The following is a 25,196-nucleotide window of genomic DNA, read 5'->3' on the forward strand; positions in this document are numbered from 1 at the left end:
GAATTGGCAGTGCTAGCATTGTTTTTACTGCTTTTGGTATTACATTTACATTTACATTTATGCATTTGGCAGACGCTTTTATCCAAAGCGACTTACAAAAGAGGATCTAACATTCGAACTACAGCAGAAATTATACAAAATACCTTACATTAAGTGCAAGATACCAGGAAGTAATAAGTGCATTAAAGAAAGACATTCAGTGCAAAAGAGACTCTAGGAAGAGCTGGGTTTTCAATGATTTCTTGAATGCTGAGAGGGTTTCTGTTGCTCTGATAGTGCTTGGAAGCTCGTTCCACCAGCGTGGTACCAGAGATGAGAATAGCCTCAACTGACCTGTACGGGGGGTTGGTCGTTTTAGTTGGCGCTCCTTTGAGGAACGGAGAGGGCGGGCGCTAACGTATGGTTTTAAGGGTCTATTGAGGTAGATGGGAGCAGAAACATTGAATACTCTGAAGGCCATCATTAGTGATTTAAATTTGATGCGAGCAGCTAAGGGTAGCCAATGCAGCTCAACTAATAGGGGCGTGACATGTGCTCTTTTTGGTTGGTTGAAAACCAGGCGTGCTGCAGCATTCTGGATCATCTGTAGCGGTCTCACAGCACAGGCCGGAAGACCTGTCAGGAGGGCATTGCAATAGTCTAGACGGGAGATTACTAACGTCTGGTATTAATTTTTATAACATTTTTGTTGTTCTTCAGGTTAAGGGTTTTCAACTGGAGCCCTCGTAGGGGAGCTTGGGATGAAGGCTCTCCCAAGGAAATTCCCAATCTATATACCATTACAGCTTTGGCCTGGAAAAAAGATGGCTCACGGCTCTGTGCGGTATGGTGAAATATGACATATTATGAAAGATATACAGGACAATCTTCATTGCAGCATATATTATATCAGTACATGGTATGATACCAGTTTTTTTTCAGTTCTGGTACCGGTATGGAATCCTGACATGGATACCATTTAAGATGAGCCTCAAATTATATCATGCTACTGTCAAACTAGTGGAAAAGTCTACTTCTCCACAGGAAGAAATAGACCTGTAAAAACATCAGATCAGATAGTACTCTGAGTTATTTGTTCTCCAGTCTGGTTTCCTGATATTGGGCCCCATCGGGATACCTGTGAGTACCTACAGGTGCATCTCAATAAATTAGATTATCATCAAAACATGAATTTATTTCAGTAATTCTATTAAAAAATGTGAAACTCATATATTATATAGATTAATTACAAACAGAGTGATTTATTTCAAGCAGTGGCGGATGCTGGTCTTTCAAGGAGGGGAAGCTCAATTTCAGCCTACATCATAAAATGTGTCGGTTTATTTATACATAAATTGTACTCTCCATTCCTTTCAAGAAAATGATCTGCAACCCTGTCATACCAACAAGGCGTCTTTTCCAGGGACTTGACTAGTGTCCTCTCAATGGCCAGCAGAGCTAGGCTGTTTAAACGGCCTTGGCCCATGTGTAGTGTGTCCGTCTATGAGTGCTTTGTGATGGTGGAGGGGCTCAGCAGCACCCGCTGGACAGAAACTGCGATAGAAGTCAGAAAGAGTGATAGAAGTCAGTCTCCAATAACAAGCAGCTACAAAAAACCCAACCAGAAATAGAAGTTTGATTTGTCGCTAGTCGTTTTTAACAAAGAAAAAAAATTCTTTTTAAAAGAATTAAGAAAGTCTCCGGTTCAACTCAGAACAGAATGAAAATGTAATGCTCCCACGGATCTCTACACCAAAGGACCGCTGATTCGCTCATTTCTCTGTCAATCAAAAAGGGATTCAGCCTCAGACAGATCATCCAATCATTATGCAGAAGCTGTGCGTCCGGGCCAGCCGAGGCCAGCCCACTGCCCCATAGACCCCCACAGAGACGCTGAGCGTCTGATGGGCGGGACAAAGCCCAGCATTTATCCAATGACTCGTCTCGTTTCGCTGCACTTTGCTGCTTCACTATTGAACTCTGTGGACGAGGAAAGCCGCGTCTTTACCAGTATTAAGAAGCTGATTCTGAACAAAAGTTGAGCGCGTTGTAGTGCATATTTATTCAATGACATGTACACACAACAGTATATATTTGATCACTTATTTTTTTGACATTTTGGGGGAAGCTGAGCTTCCCTTGGAGTCTTAGAGCAATCGCCTCTGATTTCAATTTTTTTTTCTTTTAATGTTGATGATTATAGCTTACAGCCAATGAAACGTCAAAAGTCATTATCTCAGAAAATTTGAATATTATATAAGACCTATTTAAAGATGATTTTAAATACAGAAATGTTGGCCTATTGTAAAGTATGTACAGTACATGCACTCAGTACTCCTTTTGCATGAATTACTACATCAGTGCGGTGTGGCATGGAGGCGATCAGCCTGTGGCACTGCTAAGGTGTTATGGAAGCCCAGGTTGCTTTGATATCGGCCTTCAACATGTCTGCGTTGTTGGGTCTGGTGTCTCTCATCTTTCTCTTGACTGTACCCCATAATTTCTCTATGGGTTTTAGGTCAGGCGCATTTGCTGGCCAGTCAAGCACAGTGATACTGAGGTTATTAAACCAGGAATTAGTACTTTTGGCAGTGTGGACAAGTGCCATGTCTGAAAATGAAATCTGCATCTCTATAAGCTAGTCAGGAGGGGGATGCATGAAATGCTATAAAATTTCCTTGTAGACGGCTGTGCTCACTTTGGACTTTGGCTCCCCAAACCATCTCTGATTGTGGAAACGTCACACTAGACCTCAAGTTTGGATTGTGTGCCTCTCCACTCTTCCTCCAGACACTGGGACCTTGATTTCCAAATAAAATGCGAAATTAAAATTCGTCTGAAAACAAGACTTTGGACCATTGAGCAACAGTCCAGTCCTTTTTCTCCTTGGCCCAGGTAAGACACTTCTGGTGTTGTCTTTGGGTCATGAGCAGCTTTACACAAGGAATGCGACAGTTGTAGCCCATGTCCTGGATATGTCTGTGTGTGGTGTCTCTTGAGTCCAACAGCAGTCCACTCCTTCTGAATCTCCCTCAAATGTTTGAATGGGCTTTTCTTGACAATCTTTTCAAGGCTATGGTTATCCATGTTGCTTATGCACGTTTTTCTACCACACTGTTTCCTTCCACTTCCACGTTTTATTAATGTGCTTGGATGGGAGTGTCAATGACTTCTGAACATCTGTCAAGTCAGCACTCTTCCCCATGATTGTGTAGCCTACTGAACTAAACTAAGGGACCATTTTAGGAATCCTTTGCATGTGTTGTGACGATTATCTTAATTTTCTGAGATGATGACTTTTGAATTTTCATTGGCTGTAAGCAGTAATCACCAACATTAAAATAAATAAATGCTTAAAATAGATAATTCTGTTTGTAATGCATCTATATTATGAGTTTCATTCATTCATTATCTGTAAAGGCAGGGTCGCGGTGGGTCCAGTGCCTACCTGGAATCATTGGGCGCAAGGCGGGAATACACCCTGGAGTGTGCGCCAGTCCTTCACAGGGCAACACAGACTCACACCTACAGACACTTTTGAGTCGCCAATCCACCTACCAACATGTGTTTTTGGACTGTGGGAGGAAACCGGAGCACCCGGAGGAAACCCACGCGGACACGGGGAGAACACACCAAACTCCTCACAGACAGTCACCCGGAGTGGGAATCGAACCCACAACCTCCAGGTCCCTGGAGCTGTGTGACTGCGACACTACCTGCTGCACCACCGTGCCGCCCACATAATGAGTTTCACTTTTTGAAATTAATTACTGAAATAAATACATTTTTGATGATATTCTAATTCAGTGGTTCTCAAATGTTTTAGACCAAGTACCACCTATGATTTTTACGACAGAAACATAAGGCATAAGGCAAAATCTTTCTTGAATTTTTGTATGTTTTTGTTGCTTTTTGTTAACTTAATTTTGTGTTAAGCATGCAAATTTCATCTAAAATAATTAATAAAAATTATAGAGAGAAAACAAATAACTAACTATTTTAAACACAATTATACATTTATGAGAACATATAAAATTTATGGACAATAAGTGTTTTGAAAGAAATAAAAAACCACAAGATGTCAATTTAATATCAGTTATGTGCTTTAATAGGCTACAAGTGAAAACAGCACAGCATTTGGGGCAGATGGTGAAGGAGGCACGGCGCTGTGTTAAACCTTGTTTTAGGGCTGTACTGATGTGAAGAATGGCCACTTTCCTTCTGCCTAGTGTTTTTCTCATGTTTATTTCTCTGGCTTGTTTTCCACGTTTTTGCTTTGCCCTTTTTAAAATAACATTCAAATTGCTCACGTCTCTCTCTTGCCTTTTCTTACGTCCAGTAAGCAACTGAAACTGTGCTTTCTTTACACAGATTTCTCAAAAAACTGGGGGATCGTGTTCCTTCCCTGGAAAAACGGAGGAACGCTGTGTCCCCAGCCACCAGTCTGTCCTTTACAGATGTAAACTACGGTGTATGCATAGGACGTTGTATTTTACTACAACACATATGAATTTCATTGGGGCGTAATTATGAAAACTGTGAAATATAATGTAATTTACACATAAAAACTTTAGATTTTCAGTTATGAATAAATTCCTTAATTAAGTAGTACATTTTTTGAGGTCATTTGGCGTACCACCTCTTGCTGCTTGGCATACCACAGTTTGAGAACCACTGTTCTAATTTATTGAGATGCACCTGCATATGCCATCTCTGTTCAGATGTTATTATTACATTTAAACCACATTTTTTTGAATTGATTTCTACCTATCAGGGCACACTTTGTGGTGGAGTAGAACAGTTTGACTGCTGCCTTCGCAGGAGCATCTATAAAAACAAGTTTGAGATGACTTATGTGGGCCTGAGTCAGGTAAGGTTTGTAATAGATTTATTTAGAACAGTACAGTCTTCGTCATGGTTTGAAATAATATATTTCGCAGTGGGGATGCTAATTATTACATAGTGATTGACAAGTTGGTTGGCCGATTAATCAGGAAGATTAAAGTTATTTTGTGTCCACTTATTGTTATTATTATTGTTATTTTATTTACAGAATCAGATTCAGCTTTGTTGTCATTCAAACCACATGACATTATAAGAATGAAATACAGTTACTCAGGCTTGATGTATAGGGTAAATACAATAAAAAATTGTTTTACAAATTGTTTTATTGAAGATGACATTCACAATTTCAATAAAACCTTTTTTTATAAAGTTCCTAGGATTTTTGCAAACAGAGACACACCATAGCTTACTGAATAAGAGTTCATTTAATTTTTACTGTGTTTTGTCTCATTTTTAATATTATTAATAATAAAGTGGACGGCACAGTGGCACAACAGGTAGTGTCACTGTCACACAGCTTCAGGGTCCTAGGGTTGTGGTTCTGACCCCACTCCGGGTGACTGTCTGGTGAGTTTGGTGTGTTGTCCCCATGTCTGCAGAGGTTTCATCCAAGTGCTCCAGTTTCCTCCCACGGTCCAAAAACACACATTGGTAGGTGGATTGGCTACTCAAAAGTGTCTATAAGTGTGAGTGTGTGTCACCCTGTGCCCAGTGATTCTGGGTAGGCTCCAGACCCACCACAACCCTGGATAAGCGCTTCCAGAAAATGAATGAATGAATAATTACTTTGTGTTTTATTAGTTGGAAAAAAACAACAACATCATTATGATATCTGCATTCTACAATAGCCATCGGTTGACCTGGTTTTTAAATATCGGCATCTACAAAGCGGATTCCAAAAAAGTTGGGACACTAAACAAATTGTGAATAAATACTGAATGCAATGATGTGGAGATGGCAAATGTCAATATTTTATTTGTAATAGAACATAGATGACAGATCAAAGGTTTAATCTGAATAAATTTAACATTTTAAAGGAAAAATATCAAATTTTGAAAAATCAAAATTTCATGGCGTCAAATCCGGTTGGAATCCGGTTTGTAAATTGGCCGTTAAAAACACAAGTTTGTCAACCAGTGATTTTACACTTTCTTTTTAATCAAGGTTGGTCAGAACATCCCAATGCTTTTGCTCTCTCACATCACATTGTCAGTTATATTGATTTGCCAGCTCTCTACTCTCTTTGTTTTTGTGACTCAGGTAATCGTGAAGAACCTCTCCACAGGCACACGAGTGGTATTGAAGTCTTACTATGGCTATGAGATTGATGAAGTGAAGATTATGGGAAGAGACCGCTACCTGGTGGCACACACATCTGACACTCTGCTGCTGGGAGACCTGGTAGCCAACAAACTTAGTGAGGTAGAAAGGCTTGCAATATTGGGAACAGTATATTAATGTTTCACAATTTGTTGGGGGTGAGAATTCATGATCAGTTTTCTAATCTTCTGTGTTACTTAAATGTATTTTATTGAGATTAAGTGATAGACCAACACAAAGTAGCACATAATTGTGAAGTGGAAAAAAATGATACATTTAATTAAAAATTTGAAAACCATGTATCATTTTCATTCTACTTTACAATTATATGCTACTTTGTGTTGTTCTATCACTTAAAATCTCATTAAAATACATTTAAGTTTGTGGTTGTAAGGTGATAAATGTGAAAAATTTCAAGGGGTATGAATAATTTTGCAAGCCACTATAAATAAAAATATTTATTTTGATGTAGGCCACAGGAGTTTAAAAACTCTGTCCAATCGTACTCTGACAAACAAAATGATTGGCACATGAACAAACTCCACATACAGGCACAGAGAGAGGTGCAGACACTAAGGCTAAACAAAGAAAAAGGACAAAGGGAGAAGACTTTCAACAAAAATAGGCTGGATGAAACTAGAGGGCAAACCACAGTGAATATTGGTATAGATTTTGAGTGTATTCTTACACCCAAGTGAGTGAGGCTTGAGGTAGGTCAGTGGTTCTCAAACTTTTTCTATCATTCCCCACCTCATACAAATTTCCGCACCCCACCTGTACCATATTGCCTCCCAAAATGGTAATAAAATACACATGCAATTTACAAGTTTCATATTTATTTAAGTAACATCAACTTCTATCTCTGAATCAGTAGCTTAACATTATAACACCAGATTATAAAACCAGAACATTAACATCAGTGTTCAGAAATACAGAAAATTGGCCACTAGTTAAGCTGTGCTTCAGTTTCTCACTTTTCAATCTGTGCAAAAATTAGCAAAGGCAGGTGCAAGGGTGTAGGAGTGAGTTTGATATTGGTGGGGACATATTTACTGAGTCAAAGCCCACCCCATACCCAAAATGTTAGATAGCTATAAGCTTATTCCTGTAGATAAGGCAGTAAAATATTGCATTTATAATGATATGGAACAGCATTTGATAAACATTAACATTTTAGAGTGAGGCTGTGTCCCAAACAACACACTATAGAACTTTACATACAACACTGCAGAAACACTGCTAAGGTGATATATATATTTTCATGCTATTTAGTGCAGCAGTATGTGGTTTGGGACACGGCCAGAGACTAACGTCTCCTTGCTGTATGCTTTCTCGAACTGAAATAGTGGGACACTCCCCACACTTTGAGAAATGCTGAGGTAGGTGTGTGGTGTTGCTTAGTGATGCGTGGAGCCCCTTGTTTTAGGGGAGTGGCTTTGGAAGGAAAGCTGACTGTAGGGGAAGAGACATTTTAGGTTACATGTTTTTCAAAAAACCTGGCTTGTGTGTACTGGTCCCTACAAAATGTTATACTCCAACTTTATATATTAAAATATTATCTGATTCCAAAGTGGTAATAATTGTCCATAGATGGGATGTTTCACTGTTTAATTCATTATAGGCCTCATTTGTGTGAAATTTGAAACATTTGTACTTTCACAAATATTTTGGAAAATTAAAATCCTTCGAATAGTGTGTTATCTGTTTCTTAAATACCTCAAATTAAGTTGAATTAATTATTTGGACTGAATTAGGCATGTGCCATATTGTATAATTCACAATAATATCATAATTTTTAAAACAGTTTTAAAAAATTAGTGATTAATAGTAATATTATGACTTGTTTTATGTAATGTCGTTATGTGGTTACACATGTAAGTATGGCATCCATTCTTTATATGAGCCATTGTGGTTCATGTAAGTGGCTTTGAGGTGGAGGAATTTGCTCCACAAAAAAGGGGAGTGACTTCAGTCCTGTGAAGGTGGTTTGGTTACACAATATTAGATGTACAATAAACTATGGTGTTATGTAAGAAAAGAAAGAAACCTTTAACAACAGAAGCTACTCTGTTTCACCATGTTTAGCAGAGGTACCTGGTTAAGGATGAGGAAAATCAAAAATTACATTAGAATAGTTAAGGTTACATTTTCTATAATTTTTTACATTTGCTGTTTATATGCACACACTAAATTTACATTGTAATATTATTTAGGGTCATATCACCCACCCCTAGACTGAATGTACGTATCTATTTCTTATTGTTTTTTATTTCAAGACTGATTGATGTCTGAAGTCATATTAATTTTGATCTAGTTGTTCAGGCATACAGTTGCATTGCTGTGCAACAGATATGGATCACATTTCAGGTTCATCTTTGAAAGTAGCCTAAATCCAAATTGAATATGTTCGATTCAGTATGTTACTCTGACTCACATAGACATACATATGACAATGCAGAGTGGGATGACAATTTAAATTAATTTTTCCTATCACCAGTCTAATTAAGGTTAGCTAACATAACTATTTACCGGATGCATATTATTTTCAAGGTGGTCAGCATTAGAGTAGCACTGGAGTATTTTTAAAAATTTTTAATGACTTTTTAAAGTTACAGAAGGCTTTTACCAGTATTCCAAAGAAAAAAACTCTCTCTTTCTCTTGTTCAAAATACCTTTGTTTGTTCTCTCTGGCTTTTCTTGAGAGTTGTCTTGCCTTCCCTCCTTTAGGGGTGATTTCTAGCCTGTGTGCGGAGTTACGGTAAATGTCCCTGTTCAATGTTTCAAGGACTCCTTTAAAAAAAAAAAACAGTTTAATTAAATGTTCAAGGGCAGCTGTGGTCTGCTGTGCTAATCCATCTTTAATTGAGTTTTCAAGGAGAATTCACATGAGCTGGAGGGCTGTTCAGTTTGACAAACAGGATAATAGTGCAGCGGTCTGGCTTTGGGTTTTCTGTGTGTGAGTGTGTATTGTAGCAGAAAGTAGAACCTGATAACTTTGTCTTTTTCTTTTAAAACATTATCTTACTTTTTTCTACAGGTGGCATGGCAGGGTTCCGGAGGAAATGAAAAGTTCTTCTTCGAAAATGAAACAGTATGTGTTTGGCATCAGCTTTGTTTTTTCTATTGTTTCACTATACCAGTATAATTTAGTAGTGTTTCACTGCAGCAGATTTGAATGATTTGAATCATACGCAAGATTCTACTATGAGAAAATGTGAATGTACAGTACATTCCTTGCACTATAACATGACATTTAGGGTTTAATTATGGTTATTGGTCTTATTTGTTATTGTTATTATTATTTTTTTTGAAGCACCATCCATACTATTGAAATGAGCTGGAGTGGTGTTTGTAATCCAGAAGTAATTATCTAATATCAGCCCCTGACACTATTGTTTATATGGCTGAATAGATTAAAATTTTCACTGGATGGTTCCAGTATATTATATAAAGGTAGTGGTGGTGGGGCCTGAAGAAATATTCTGGAAATAGATATCAGTAAACATTATTCTATAGATTATTCAATTAAAATAATTTTTTATTCATTCTCTGGAATATTGGCTGTTAATAATAGCATATGTTCAGGTACATTTGCACAAAATCATATTAATGATGATGATAATGTGCAAGTGTTTGTCATTGTACAACATACAATGAAACTTGTCTTCCGCATTTAACCCATCTGTGACAGTGAACACACACACACTAGTGTGCTAGAGGCTGTGATCACACACAGTCATCCCCGGCACCCGGGAAGCATTTGGGGTTTCAGTGCCTTGCTCAAGGGCACTTCAGCCATGGATGTTCCTGCCGGTCCTGGGGATCGAACCAGCAACCTTTCGGTACCAAGCCTGATCACCTGGGTTTTATAAAGCTGAATCTTAGCCAGTAATACTGTCTTGAACTCGCTGCATAAGACAGACCCCTGTAGTTTTCAACATAAAAACATATATTTATTTATTTATTTAGTGTAGGCCTTTAAAAATAAACTGGTTTTCTGTTGTTTTTGGTGGCAGGTGTGTATGGTGTTCAATGCTGGAGAACTGACTCTTGTGGAGTATGGCAGCAATGAGATCCTGGGATCTGTTCGCACTGAATTTATGAACCCCCACCTTATCAGGTAGGCTCTAGTCAAGAGACAACATAAAGTTAAATACAACTTACTGTTATGGAGTTCTTTGCAGTGTTCTCAGTCGTCCCTAGGTGGTGTGATTTAGCTAAAGTTCACTCAGAGTAAGAGGGCACTGTTGTGTCATCTTATTATGTAAAACACTGTTGCTTAGTATTCAGCTGCCCTGTCAGGGTTTGGAGAGGAAAAGTCAGTCATCACAAATAAGTATTCATGAATGCAGCCAAACCAGAGGGCAGGGCTTTTTCTGTGGAGCACTGTCAGACTTGTTCTCTTCAATCACACCATCAGTGTTTACATGCTGTTGTTTTTCTGCAGTGTGCGTCTGAATGAGAGGAGACAAAGGGGAGTGGAGGATAACAAGAAGTTAGCTTATTTAATCGACATCAACACCATTGCAATTGGTGAGTCCCAGCATGCATGGAAACAGGGCATATTTCTCACCAGTGGGTCTTACTGGATATATTTTGATTAGGTAGTGAATGTCTAATTGCAAATATTTTGACAATTCTTCTCCAGAGATGCGGAGACTTTAATTTATTGGCAGTTTAAAGCAACACTATTTTATATTTATACCTTAAATTACAGCTTCAAAATAATTGTGATATTTCACTGAACTGTAATAGGGTGAACAGGGCCTCTGTAGTTGCTACTCTGGGCTCAGCACTGCAGAATCTGTGCTATGTAACTTTTGGAGGAGGGTAGGAAACCATGGAGCCTACTTTGAATATTTGGAAACTAGGATGGCACACACCCTGACAGGGCGCCAGCCCATCACAGGACATCACACTCTCATCCAGTCAGTCACACCGGTGGACAGTTTCGTGTATGTTTGGATTGAGGGAGGAAATGCAAGGCACCTGGACGAAACCCATGCAGACAAAGGGAGAACACATAAAATGTCTCATAGAGAGTCACCTGAAGCAAATATTAAACACAGGAGCCTAGGACCCTGGAGCTTTGTGGCAATGACACTGTGCCACACTGAACAGTAATTTCTGTTAGCTAGAAGGGGCAATTGGTTTTTTTTAACAACCAAAAATGACCAATCAATACATGTGAATTGTTGTAAACAAGTATGCACTGAAAGATTACTGGATTAGAAACACCTACGTTGTGTCCCTGTCGTGGTTATTGTCTGTTAATGTCTGCTGTGCGGGTACAAGTGGATAAGACACAGCAGTGCTGTTAAACAGAGATATTAAATAATGTATCCACTCAAAATATTCTGTTAGACACACCAACCACGTTGGTCCACCTCGTAGATATAAAGTCAGAGACATCTAGGGGACCAGACAGAGTGGCCGGGAAGGTTCCCAAAGAATGTGGCAGGGATTTTGACAAAGATCTTTAATGCATCACTGTCCCAGTCCCGCATCCCACTCTGTCTGAAGTTGGCCATAATCGTACCACTGCCCAAAATGAGCAGCATCAGTAGCTTCAATGACTGCTGTCCAGCCATGCTGACACTGGTTGTCATGAAGTGCTTTGAAAAACTGGTGAGAAGTCGCCTCATGTTCTGCCTCCCACCCACACTTGACCCTTGTCAGTTTGCATAGAGAGCTAATAGAGCAACAGAGCCCAATGCTCTACACCCTGTACATGTATGACTGTGACAGTAGCCACCCAGACAATGTCATAATCAAGTTTATGGATGACACCACCCTGGTTGGGCTGATCTATTATGGCATCAAAACGAAAGGCTGGTGTACTGGTGTGCAGTCAACAACTTGGATCTTAACATCTCCAAGACCAAAGAACTGATTTGATCTGCAACCAGTCCATATTAATGGAGAGTGTGTAGAGAGGGTACTCAGCTTTAAGTTCTTGGGAGTGCATATGGATGCAGCGCAACCATATGGAAGCTCAACCTCAATAAGGAACTGCTGACTGTCTTTTACCATTGCTCTGTGGAGAGTGTGCTGATTTATTGCACATCTGCATTGTTTTCCAGCAGCACAACAGCACACAAACAGGTCACCCTCTCCCCTCCCTGGGGGATCTTTACAGTAACCGCTGTCTAGGAGGGCACACAGAATCTCGAGAGACAGCACACACACAGGACACTGGATGTTTGAACTGCTGCCCTGCTGTTTTTACAGCAGGGCCATATCTCTGTTAAAGACAAACATGCGATATACCACTTGTAATATAAATGGGGCAAGTGCAATGTCTGATTTTTTTCAGTGGGTCCAATTTCAGTTTGCAAATGTGCAATTCAATTTAAAAAAATGTAGCTTTAATGGCAGATGTGAAGTGCAAGAATCTTTGTTCTTTGACTGTCGATGTGTATATAGCCTTTAGTTTAATGTATATATGTATATAATGTATGTATATAGCCTGTATTGCCTTTTTTGTTTTTTTGCTTATTTATTTTTTTGTACCAAGACTTCATTCATCTGTCACTGCACAATTTGTGTTGGCCGTCCTGTAGTCCTTCATCAGTGGACACAGGACGTCACCCACTGGATGCTTTTGGCTGGATATATTTTGTTGGTGGACTTCTCAGTGCAGCAGTGACTTTGTCTGATCCACTTGTACCAGCACAACGCACACTAAAACACCACCAGTACATGTGCATGTTAAAATTGAAATACGAAAGTACGGAGAGAAACAGGCAGACTACAGTCTGTACTTGTAGAACTACAAATTGCTTTTGTATGGTCAGTTTTCACCTCATCATGTACTCATTTACATAACTGAAATCAGCTCAGTTATTTGCAGACATCTAATTATGTTGTAAATAAGAAAGGCCCATGTCATTAAAAATTGTCCTACACTACAGCATCATTAAACAGCATATGTTCAAATTATCTTGGAAGTGGTCAGCAGGTAGGGTTTTTTTATATATATATGAAAGCCTTAAAAGCACATAGCCAAATATCTCTGACTGTCTGTATTGCCTTTGGTTGCATAATCAGTGATCAACTTCACTGCATGCCTGCTCCACACAGTCCATGTTCCTCAAAAGCCAGACTCAGCAAGCAGAAACTATCAGAGAGGTGTGTGCTGAAAATGAGCCATATGCGGACTCGGACACTGGCTTTCAATTAGGCTCCGATCCTGCAGTGTCATCGTCAGGACCCATTCCTTTACTCTCTGCTGCGTACCATCTGTCATGGCTCTGTCCACTTCCCGTGCTAATTATGTCCAGGCATTATTCCCTACCATTTTATTTATATATTTATTTTTAAATAAAAACTTTCCTTCATTTGCAGGTGATGAAAATGGGCAAGCAGCTCCATCCAATTTATTAGTCTCTGACTGACAGCCGAGTGCCCCCACCCCCCGCCCACTGTCCCTGTGTGCTTGAAATGTGTTTGGAAACTGTAAATTGGAAAGTGCTTTTTTTCCCTCTACTTATTTTTTTCTCCTTCCTGCACTAAGTGATATATCCCCTCGGAACAGTTATTTGTGAACAAAGAAGGCAAAAACTGTGCTGAACGTAATGTTTGAAAAATGCACAGGTTTTTGTTTGTGAGCGGATGTTCAAAGGCTGCCTGAATGGAGACGTCAGCATTTTTGTTACACGCTACAGTGTTTATGTTTGTGTGTGTGTGTATGTGTCAGAAAGAGAGAGAGAGAGAGAACATAAGTGTGTTTACAAGCGGATTGTTTTGTTCACTGCAGTGAATGCAAGCCAAGTCATTTTCTTTTGTACTTCGGTTGAGTCTGAATATGTCCTATCCTTTTCTCTTATTATGGCAAGGCTGAGTGAATTTGATTTTGGCCTACTTGTTTATCCTGTGTCATTTATAATACTGCAGTGTTTTATAACAAAGCCTAGCGCTAGTCTAGCACTAGTGCTAGAGGGGTGTGCAGATGTCTTATTAAATGTTCTGCCAGATATAATAAAATTTGTTCATAGAGAATTGATATAAATGATGCATTGTAGAGAATCGTGAAGTTGTAGTTGTGCACAAAAGTTTGTATAATCTCCATTATATAGAACATTAGAAACTGAAACTTCCTTTTAATACTGATGATAAGCTTGGGGATGGGGGATGTTTGAAATGACAGCTTGCTTATTGGTAAATTAAGATTAGCCATCTAGACAAAAGGCATGTTGCATTGTGCAAGTTAAACAAGAAACTTGCCCTCAAACAGAAGAGTTTTATTTAAGAGTTCACCTCATGGAGAAATACTACCAGTAACTAGCTTCTCATTTTCTACATATCATACAGTATCTGTGGATAGCTATACTAAGGAGTTCATTATAAAGGTCTTCTTTCATAAAGTTACTTTGCCTCTACAGTGACTGAAAAATCTACTGTGGTTAATGACAAATTCTCTCCTACATAAATATTTTGAAGAGAGACCAGCTTTATCATTGCTTTTATAACATTCTGTACATTTTTGACTCTTCAGTCTTCAGATAACATTTTATTTTAGGTGCAGGAGATTCAGAATAAAGAGTATTGTGACGTTTATCTTAGCCATGTGACCAGCTTGCTAGCTTATATAACTACTGGGCTCCAATTATTCCTACAGGGTTGTTTCTAAAATTAATCAGTGCCCTATTCACTGCATACTACACGACATGGTGAGCAATGTAAGGAATAGAGTAGGAGGCTGTTTGGAACATGATTTTCATGATTTTAACCACCCGAAAACAAAGGGGGTTAAAAAATCTTAAATCTGAGGGATTTTATTGTACGGAACAAAATCTAACACTGATTATACTCTGATACACAGAGGTTGGACTGTAAAAAAAACTTAACGCTGATTGGCTTGTGTGGTGGGACTGTACACAACCTAACACTATTGGACAGTGATAATCAGAGGCAGGACTGTATAATTCTAAGGCTAATGGACTCAGAGGAGGGACTGAACAAACCCTAACACTAATTGGACTGTGATACTCAAGGGCAGGACAAAGAGTCTGTTATAGTTTGTTAACTACAGAGCAGTGGGTTAAAAATGTTGTGGAATGAAGGAAAAAAAAATATTCCTCCCTTTCTCTTTGGGGGTGTGTCGCTACATCGCCATAAAGAATGAACCGCCCATGCATAGTTGGGTTTAGTTTTGTAACAAAGTACTGTGGTATTGTAATTTATGCTGGATGAACAAGTAGACAACCAAAAAATAAAAAAAATATTGGAATCTGCAGCATGTGTAGTACTTGGTGTTCAGCAGAAGTGATTTATAAGTAATGGGACAATAATATGTTGTGTCTCTTGCTTCCTTGCCCAGTGGACCTTGTTGGTGGTTATAACCTGGGGACTGTAAGCCACAATTCAAAGATCGACTGGCTGGAGTTAAATGAGACTGGATGCAAGCTGCTCTTCAGGGACAAGAAACTTCGAGTACCTGTCATACTTCTTCCTATTACACTTTCATTTATATATTTTCTGTATCGTTCTATTTAATGCTGGCAGTGACGTTAATCAAAGAAGTGGTCTTATCTTGTTTTTTGTTCTTCCCTTTTTTCCCTTCTGTCTTCAGCTGAATCTATTTGATATTGAAAGTGGTTTGAAGACCACAGTGTTGACATTTTGCTCCTACGTTCAGTGGGTGCCAGGCAGTGATGTGGCGGTAGCTCAGAACCGTGGGAATCTCTGTGTGTGGTACAACATTGACAGCCCAGAGAGAGTCACCATGTTCCCTTTGAGGGTGAGCTGAAGTTTTTTTCATTACTTTTAATTATTAATGAAATTATGTTATTGTGTTATATATTAATGAAAATTTAAGTGTTTCAGAATCAATCCAACCTATTATGGACATATTTTTATGAACACTTGCTCTTCTAAGAATTCTTTTGAAACAAGGGTGTTATTATTTGCTGTAGAACCTACTTCAAGTCTTTTAGGAAATTTTTAGACTGAATGTCTGAAAATTTTCTTCTGAAATTCATAAAAGCTACAAAAACTCATCTCAAGGGTATCGAACGGTGGTCCTGATTGAAAGAGAACTTATTTTAACAGCTGCGTGCCAGAAGACTTTACACCTTTTTGGCCAAGGCATATTGTTTGCCTTCTTTTGGTTTCACGAATTCTTTAATAATAGACACTACGATTTTTGAAATTTCTGCACATATAGTGTATAACCCGCTCAAATATGTATATTTTGACAGGGGGACATTGTGGATCTGGACAGGTCTAATGGCAAAACAGAGGTTATTGTGACAGAAGGAGTTAACACAATCTCCTACACACTGGATGAAGGACTGATAGAGTTTGGAACAGCCATCGATGATGGAGACTATCACAGGTATTAAAAAAAATCTGAGGTGTGCTACAAACTTTGGACAAAGTACATAAACCGTGTGCTTGAGTTAAAGTACAGATACTCAAGGTAAAATATTACTCCAGTAAATGTACAGTAAAAGTCATCATTGTATATCTCCACTTGAATAAAAGTACAACATTTACAAAATTTGAAGTTATTTACCTTCAAATGTACTAAAGTATCAAAATTAAACATACCATGATGTATTATGGATCTAATGTTTTATATGTATTATAGTTTTGTAACAAGACAATGTTTAACACGTTGTAGGTGAAAAGACTCTAGTGTCACTCTTGGTTCCTCAGCCTTTTACCAGAATGTCATTAATTATTCTGACACTGAGAAACACAGCAGAAATGGCCAAAGATTAAATACAATAAATTGTTATATCAACTATTACATACACCCAAGGTGCTGCCCTTCCAAACCAACAAATGTCTCTGTGATTTATGTCTCTGTGTTGAACGTTTGCCACATGCAGTGCAGCATGATGCCACCTCTTCAGAAATGTAACTCATTGCATCTACACCACAACAGCCATGATTGGTCTGCATCGGACAAACATGGTTCAAGCTGTTCAAGTCAAGAAGTCCAGAAATATTAACTCCACTATAATACTCTCCCTAAATAGTGCACCTTAAAGATTCGTAAAATTAATACCACTACAGTACTACGTTATGTACTATGTAGGGTTAAATATGATCTTTGAAATTCAGCCCTAGTGGTTTGCAGAATGACCCAGACGCCAACACACAAGTATAAACTTTCACAATGGCACAGGACACTTGTGCAGGCTATGGCATTGTCTCTGCATTGAGTCAATGAAAAAGCATAAATTGGCCTGTAGTGTGATCTCTGCACCACATTACTCATTTAGGAACACTAAGTAAGATTTGGTGGGTATTTGTTTGCTCCTGGAGCTCTTCCTAGTGCAATTAACTTTTACAGCACTGTACCGAAATTGGTAGAGAAGGGGAGGGAAGGGGTGGTTTACTACCCTCCTTCTAAAGTTACATAGTAAAGTTTCTGCAGTGCTAAGTCAAAAATAGCAAAAACAGAAGCTCTATTCTCCCTATTACAGGTCAGTGAAGCATCACAGTGATTTTGAAGCTGTAATTTTAAGGTTAAATATTATACAGTGTTCCTTGAAGCTCTGTTTTGTCTACATAGTTGCAGAGTATATTTTGAGCTATTTCTGCAATTCTGAGACACCTGTTTCTTAAAAAGGCTATGGTTTTGTTTTTCTGACTTTTTGCCTGATACTCGTTTTTGTCTTTTGGACTTTATCTCTCTGTACTGATTTTTGGGGTTTGGAGTATTTATTCTGAATTTGACCTTGCTTCACGTATTATGTTTAATATACCTCCAACTGACACTCGTCCTCGGTAAGCCAAATGAATGGTAAAAATGTTGTTAATTCATAATGTTCTAAGAAAAGTAAGTGATCACTTACAGTCTCAAATCTGCAAAATATTTGATTATGGGCTTGGTTGGAAAAAAGCTCCTTAATTGTAAGGTCACATAGAATTATTTAAGGCAAGGTAAGACAAGTTTATTTATAGAGCACCTTTCATACAAGAGCGATTCAAAGTGCTCTACAGAATTAACGGATGTAAAAGTTCCCCTTAAGTCTCAGAAAAGCATCTGAAAAATGTGTCTGAGGCTTTGGTGGTTTTTGAAGCTGATTGTGTAACTAGGTGAAACTAGGTGTAGTCATTTAGAAACAGATATGACCATCGTTCAATCTGAATGAAATGTATTATTCTTCTATTCTTATATTGTTCCCTTAGTTACATGAAACTTCTGAGGGATTTTATGAAAATGCTTAAAGGATTTTATGAAATTTTTCCCCTAAGGTTTTTTTTTTTCCATTTTTTTTTTTGATTGTTGTTTTTTTTTTTTACAACCAAGCACAGCTGTCCATAGACGATTAAGCTTTGTGCGGACAAGTACTAAATAAGCAGACATATCTCTGTCCACAATGGCACGCTGAAACAGTCATAGGGTGTCCCATGCCAAGATGAATTAGCTTCAGGCCAGTGGGCACAGACATGCCTTTTGCCTCTCTTAGATTGACACCATTTTTTCTTGGAAGGAGAAGTGGAAACGGATTTCCAAAGAACAGTTTGGCGTCAAGAAGGTGTGAACAGTTAAGTAGAAGGCAAATGATCTTTGCCTAGAAAGGTAGAAGGAATTTAAAAAATAAAACAGAAAAAGCACAATAATTGCAGGGATGAATGCAGTTTCTTTTAATGGTTTAAAATTACATACGCTCAGAACTCACCATGAACCTGAACAGTTACAGAAAGTGAATGACTAATGGAAAAAAATTACAGATAAAATTCTACACCCTGTCCTTCTAGGAACATGTATGCATTTGTGTTACAGAGCTACTGCCTTCCTGGAGACCCTGGAAATGTGTTCTGAAACGGAAGCTATGTGGAAAAGTCTGAGCAAACTCTCTCTTGAAGTACGACAACTGCACATTGCCGAAAGGTTAGTATTGCAGCACCCGCATACATGCAGTGGCCAAAGACATTATTATTAACTATTTGAAATTGTTTAACAAATGATTCTAATGGTTTGTATTAATATTGAGATTTTTATATTTTATTTTATTTTATTATTTTTTTACATCATTAACATGAATAGTATCTAAAGCCATTTATACCTTGCCAGAAAAATTGTCATTGTCACTGTGGTAAAGAGGCAATTGCTCTGCAGAGGCGAAGACTGCAAGGGAACCTCAGCTTCCCCTAAAATGTCAAAAAATAAGTGATCAAATATATACTGTTGTGTGTACATGTCATTGAAAAAATATGCACTACAACGCGCTCAATTTTTGTTCAGAAGCAGCTTCTCATCACTGGTAAAGACACTGCTTCTGGTAAAAAGCGCTGTCCTTGCTGATAAAGCTACCAAGATAGGTGAAATCCTTCAGTTGTGCTCCATTCACCTGGATGGGTGCTGTGTGGGGAATTTATGCACATCACTTGAGTTCTGGAGGTGTTGATGTTAAGTCTGACCTGTCTGGCATATTTGTTGAGCGTGTCAGTTTTTGATTGCAAGTTAGAGTGGTTTGTTGAGAGAAGAACAAAGTTGTTTGCAAAATCAAGGTCTTCCAACTGAGAGGACAAGGTCCATTGGATGCCTCTGGGTTTTTCTGCTATTGTGTTAGTTGTGATCCAGTCTTTTGTAAGTAGGAAGAAGATGGGAGAGATGAAGCAACTACTGTCTCACTCCAGACTGTACAGGGAACCATTCAATGAGAATGTTGTCCATAAGGACACTGCACTCAAATTTTTCATAGAAGATATTAATCATTTTAATTCTCTTATGTAGAATTCCATAGTACTGTCAAAGGCTTTCTTGAAATCAACAATGTTGGTGTATATGGGTGTGTTCCATTCTAAGCACTGCTCTAGGATGTTTTGCCGTGCAAGGTCTGGTCCATAAATCTTCTTCCTTTCCTGAAGCCTGCTTGTTCTTGTCCAAGACTGTAGTCAAAGGCTGGCTCCATTCTGTTGAGAATGACTTTGCACAACATCTAGCTTGGGATGGACAGATGGCAGATTCCTCGCAAGTTGTTACAGTTTTTAGTGTTGCTTTTCTTTGAAATTTTGTCTATGAGGCCTTTAGAGCTGTCTTCGGGGATGGTGCCACAGTTGCAGATGTTTTGGAAGAGGTCAGTAAAGACTGTAGTTGATGTTAAAATGTCAGCCTTCAACATCTCTGCATGGATTGCATTCAGGCCACATGCCTTGCCACTCTTTAGGGATAGGATGGCAGTTTTGACCTCGAAAAGGTCAGTGGGGCTGATATTTATATCCAGGGTGTAGTCTGTTGTTATGATGTTGGCAGGTTGTTCTGGTTCAGAGTGGTTGAGCACTTGGACATGTTGGACCCATCTGGCTGCTTGCTCACGCTCTGATGTGCAAATGTTGCCATTCCTATCCCTGATAGGGGTACTTTGGCTTGTGTGATTTCCACAGAGTAGTTTAGTGGTCTTATATACAGTCCCCAGGTTCCCAAAGGCAGTTTTTTTGACAGGCTTTCTGCATATACCCTCTTGTCTCCCCTTGCACTCCTCTTCACTTCTTTGTCCTTGTTTTCATAGGACAGCTTGGCTTTTTCAATGAGTCGTTGGGACTTGGGGCTCAATAGCTTTACTTTTAGCTGTTTCCTATCCTCAACTTTCTGCCAGGTGTTAGTGGAAATCCATTCTTTGGCTCCTCTCTGTTTATTGACCAGGATTTTTGTGCTGTTTTAGATTATATGTTTTTGATGATGTTCCATTTGTGGTTTACAGTGGGCGCTTCTGTTGTAGAGGTAGTGTCTAGTGTGCTTAAGCGGTTCCTCAGTTCCAGCACAAACACTTGGTTTTTTTTTTTGCAGACACACACTTTTAATCTTCCAATCTTCAATAAAATGTATATTCACGCTCAAATATGGCTCATAGGTGCAACTTGACCATATACCTGTTGTCAAGGCAAAATGCTTTTCTCTCGTGAGCTGGTTGGAAAAGGTCTGTCTGACCTAAATGTACATGTTTGGCAGCACTTCTCATGCAAAGAAATTGTGACTGGGCAATTGGTATCATGGGTCAAGAGTTTTAACCAGCATTTTGAAGCCTTCTTGCTCTACTGTTGAGACAGGGAGCATACCATTTGCTATGTAGAAAACTACCGGGTTAATAATACCACGCCATTTTCGTACTTTTCTTTTCGTAAGGCACAGCGTTAGCTAACGAAGCTTGCAATGCTGTCTGAACTGGTTTAGGGGTACTGGTACAGTGAATATTTCAGAACAGTAGCAGCAGCACCTCAAACTTTAACAGCTTTGTACAAAACTTTGTGCTGCTGTTGTAAATGGTAAAATAGGCTGGTAGTACTAGCGCATTTTGATGCTACCTCCTTTCGGCATTCCCTGCAGATAGTCAGTTTCTGCTCCTCATCGGTAAAATCCAAACCATTTTCATATAATCGCTGTTCTTTTTATAGACTAACTCCTCTTCACACACTGTGAGCAAAGCGAAGCATACAAGCTGAGCAGAGCACACACACACAGTGAGAGAACAGAGTGGCTCTGTACCAGATTTAGACTTCTAGCAATTTAAAAAATTTCGAATATCGATATAAATGATATAGCCTCACACCATATCTCGCTCTGTTCTATCCTGTTATTTTTTAATTGATCAATATACTGCCCAGCAATAGAAAGACACACATGCACCTCAGAATGCAGATAGTATCATGAAAAAGACTGCTACAAAACTTACTTTATGTGATGTCATAAAAGAACCACTTTTGGTTCCATAAAGAACCATGTTTGCTAATATATTTAAATTGGTAAAGGACCTTAAGACAGTGATGGATTTGTAAACTTTTGAAAGGTTCTTCACCCATGTATTCCTTAAACAAAAATTGTTCTTTTTCACGATACCATCTGCATTCTGAGGTGCACCTGTGTCTTTCTATTGCTGGGCAGTATATTGATCAATTAAAAAATAACAGGATAGAACAGAGCGGGATATGGTGTGAGGCTATATCATTTATATCGATATTCTAAATTTTTTAAATTGCTAGAAGTCTAAATCTAAACAAGGCAACCAAACCTCAAGTCATCAGCCAGAAAGTCGTTTGCTAATGGTCTTCTAGCAGGACAATATTTCTAAACATACATCATAAAATGGTTTAAGCACAAATAAGTGAATACAATCCTAAAATATTGTGGGCTGAACTGAAAAAGTGTGTTTAGGCAAAAAAGCCAACATGACTGAAATACATCAGTTTTGTCAGGAACAATGGGCTAGCTTGTGTTTTAATTTAATTTAAGAAATAAGTAGGCCAGAGTGGCACGGTGGAGCAACAGTTAATATCGATGTCACACTGCTTCGGGGTCCTGGGTTGTGGGTTCAAGCCCTGCTCAAGATCACTGTCTGTGGGGAGTTGCTCTGGGTGCTGCAGTTTCCTCCCCGTCCAAAAACACATGTTAAGTGAATTGGCTACTTAAACGTGTCCATAGGTGTTGGTGCATGCCACACTGTCAAGGACTGATGCTCCCTCCAGGGTGTGTTCCTGTCTTGCGCCCAGTGATTCCAGGTAGGCTCCTCACCCACTGCAACCCTCAATTGGATAAGCGGTCACAAATAATGAATGAATGGATGAATTAATGAATTAATGAATTAGTAGGCCAAGCCCACAGATACTAACAATGTGTATGTACATTTTGGTCTATTGAAAATCTGTTAAAATTAGTAGTGTCTACTAGCTATTATATTGAAAGTACTACTTGTGGAAATAAATATAAATGCTAATTTAACTAACAAACATAACTGGAAACATGCAATGTTTGGAGTTGAAAATCTTTATCATAGCAGGATGTAAACATTTGGCATCAGCTGTTTATACAGTCGTTGCTGGGCTTGTATGAATGGGAACTGTTATGTGATGGATAAGATGTATCAAACTGGTGTCTTTCCTTGCTATTGTACTGTAGAGTGGTGATGTACTGAATTTAAAGCTTTTGGCTGAAACTAAAAATCAGGAAAGTTTAGAGCAAAAGTAAAATGGAACAGTGGAAAACATAAAATAAACTTAATTATTATAGTACAGTATTCGCTAGTGTTGTTACAATACCAAAATTATGACTTTCGATATGATACCTGCCTATATATCTCGATAGCGTTACTGAAATGATACCATCGCAAAAAACCTAAAACATCAGGAAAAGTAATATACTTTCTCTACAAGCTGAGGGCGGTCAACAAAATCACTGTTATGTTTTGCCATTTCTGGGTCGAATCGCTCCTTCGGCCCCCTGTCATACATGCATAAGTTGTGTTTACTTCTTGAATAAAGCTAAATGCCTCAATCAATTATGTCATCTCAGTTCAGGAGTTCAGATGAGCCAGGTGTCTCCCGGAGCTCCATCTCATGCTCACGGTCAGTCCAGTGTTTTAACGAGTTGTGCTAAAAAGTAGCTAAGGTTTGTACAGAAAGTCGTCCGTGGTAGTCTGGTTATTTGTTTTGAAATAACTCGCTAGAAGGTCTAGAAGGAACTGGTGGCAAAATCATTAAGGGAAGGAGAGGAGGCAAAGCGCGGCGGGCGTACACTGCCCCCTGTGGCACATGTTGGAAACGCTACTCTTATTTAAAAACACTCCTTCTTAAAGTACCGGTACTCATTATAATGGGGTGTGGTACCATTTTTAAAAAGTATTGAGATAATTTTCTAGTATCTGTATACCGTGCAAAGCTAGTATGGACCACAAGATTTTGCAGAAGAGGGAAGTTCCTTATGTCTTAGAAGGACCTCTGCCATAACCAAAAAATATATTGTCGGTTAATATACGGTGGCTGAATATATTTCTCAAGAAAAAAAATTGAGAGAGCAGTATCTAGGGCTGGACAATATAGCCAATATTTATATCACAATATATTTCTTAATTTTAATATGACATAAATATTCATAGAGAAATTGTTCTGGGGTTTTGCCAAGAATATTTTAGTTTGCATTTTCTGAAACATAAAAATAAATGTGCAGGGTAGGCATAAATCAGGGGGAGGAAATTCCACAAAGCAGGATTTCTCAGTTAGCCAGCCAACTTAAACTTTTAGTCTTAAAACTTTTTGTCTGATTGGACAGGCTTGACTTTGGGCTTTAGTTATCTGGATAAACTGAGAAATCCTTCTTTTTTTTTCTCTTTATTATTATTATTATTATTATTATTATTTAAATTTTAATTATTGAGTTATTCAGCTCAAAGTTTTGAGAATTTGTACCTACTTATAGAATTTGCTATATGGAAAATTTTGCATATCTGTACGTTTGAAGACATCTTTACCTTGTAAGAAATAATTTTGCCAGAGGGAGCTTTTTACTTTGTGACTTGGAGCAGGAATATAGCTCCTTACACAGGGTTTAAGGAAAGAAACAATGTCACACAATAAGATGCAGGCTTGACAGCTAAAGTCAGCTTGAATGGGATCATTACGACAATTTTCCTTTTAGAGAATAGGAAGTTTTGTTTTGGCATAGTTGAATGTTAAATTTAATTGTAATGTAGCATCAATAATGCAGGGAGTTCTGCATTATGTGAGGGCTAATCTGCATAATACATGCAGGGAAACATGCAGGGAGATATGTCAAAACCACCACTAGGAGAACAATGTATCAGTGTGATGCAACTTTAGAGAAAGAACCAGAAATGTAGCCAGACCTTCCAAGTCCTGCCTGAATATTTCGGCTTGAAAAATGAGGATGGAGCTTTTCAGCAGCATTGTGGCAGATGATTTCACCAAAAGTGACGTAAAGGTATATCATTTTTTTCCAGTAATTTTCCATTTTACAGCTCCCCTGAAGCATTTATCATGTCAAGTGACACGTTCTTGCTGCAAAGCAGCAGCTTATATGATGTGGTTACGCTGAAATTAGTAAAGAAATAAACAAGTCTGTGCTTCCACTAAAAATGACATGCCTTTCTATTCCCATTACTTTTCAGATGCTTTGCAGCCTTGGGCGATGTATCCAAAGCACGTTTTCTTACTGAAACCAACAAAATTGCTGATTCCATCTCAAAGGAATATGTATGTTGAAATATATTGAAATAAATAAATATTATTAAAGCAACATTGTGTTTAAAGCAACATTAAAGGACTTAACCAAATTTGCTATCTTTTGGATGTTTAAAATT

The 25,196-nt window shown here is 38.5% G+C and overlaps 1 protein-coding gene across 3 annotated transcripts in view; it reads left to right on the forward strand.

Annotated features, from left to right (window-relative positions):
• Positions 1–25,196, forward strand: part of ift172 (intraflagellar transport 172) — a 95,759-nt gene that overhangs the window by 16,010 nt on the left and 54,553 nt on the right. For all 3 annotated transcript variants that reach the window (XR_010803901.1, XM_066677160.1, XM_066677158.1), the window contains exons 9-19: positions 700–823; positions 4,754–4,849; positions 6,085–6,246; positions 9,182–9,235; positions 10,161–10,264; positions 10,592–10,677; positions 15,467–15,579; positions 15,719–15,886; positions 16,347–16,483; positions 18,890–18,997; positions 25,005–25,089. Coding sequence is in view for 2 of the 3 variants with exons in the window: in XM_066677160.1 (XP_066533257.1) it covers positions 700–823; positions 4,754–4,849; positions 6,085–6,246; positions 9,182–9,235; positions 10,161–10,264; positions 10,592–10,677; positions 15,467–15,579; positions 15,719–15,886; positions 16,347–16,483; positions 18,890–18,997; positions 25,005–25,089 (1,237 nt within the window). In the remaining variant the exon portion in view is untranslated. The remainder of the gene's footprint in view (positions 1–699; positions 824–4,753; positions 4,850–6,084; positions 6,247–9,181; positions 9,236–10,160; positions 10,265–10,591; positions 10,678–15,466; positions 15,580–15,718; positions 15,887–16,346; positions 16,484–18,889; positions 18,998–25,004; positions 25,090–25,196) is intronic.

The sequence above is a fragment of the Hoplias malabaricus genome, chromosome 7, assembly GCF_029633855.1.
Source record: "Hoplias malabaricus isolate fHopMal1 chromosome 7, fHopMal1.hap1, whole genome shotgun sequence".
NCBI classification, from domain to species: domain Eukaryota; kingdom Metazoa; phylum Chordata; class Actinopteri; order Characiformes; family Erythrinidae; genus Hoplias; species Hoplias malabaricus.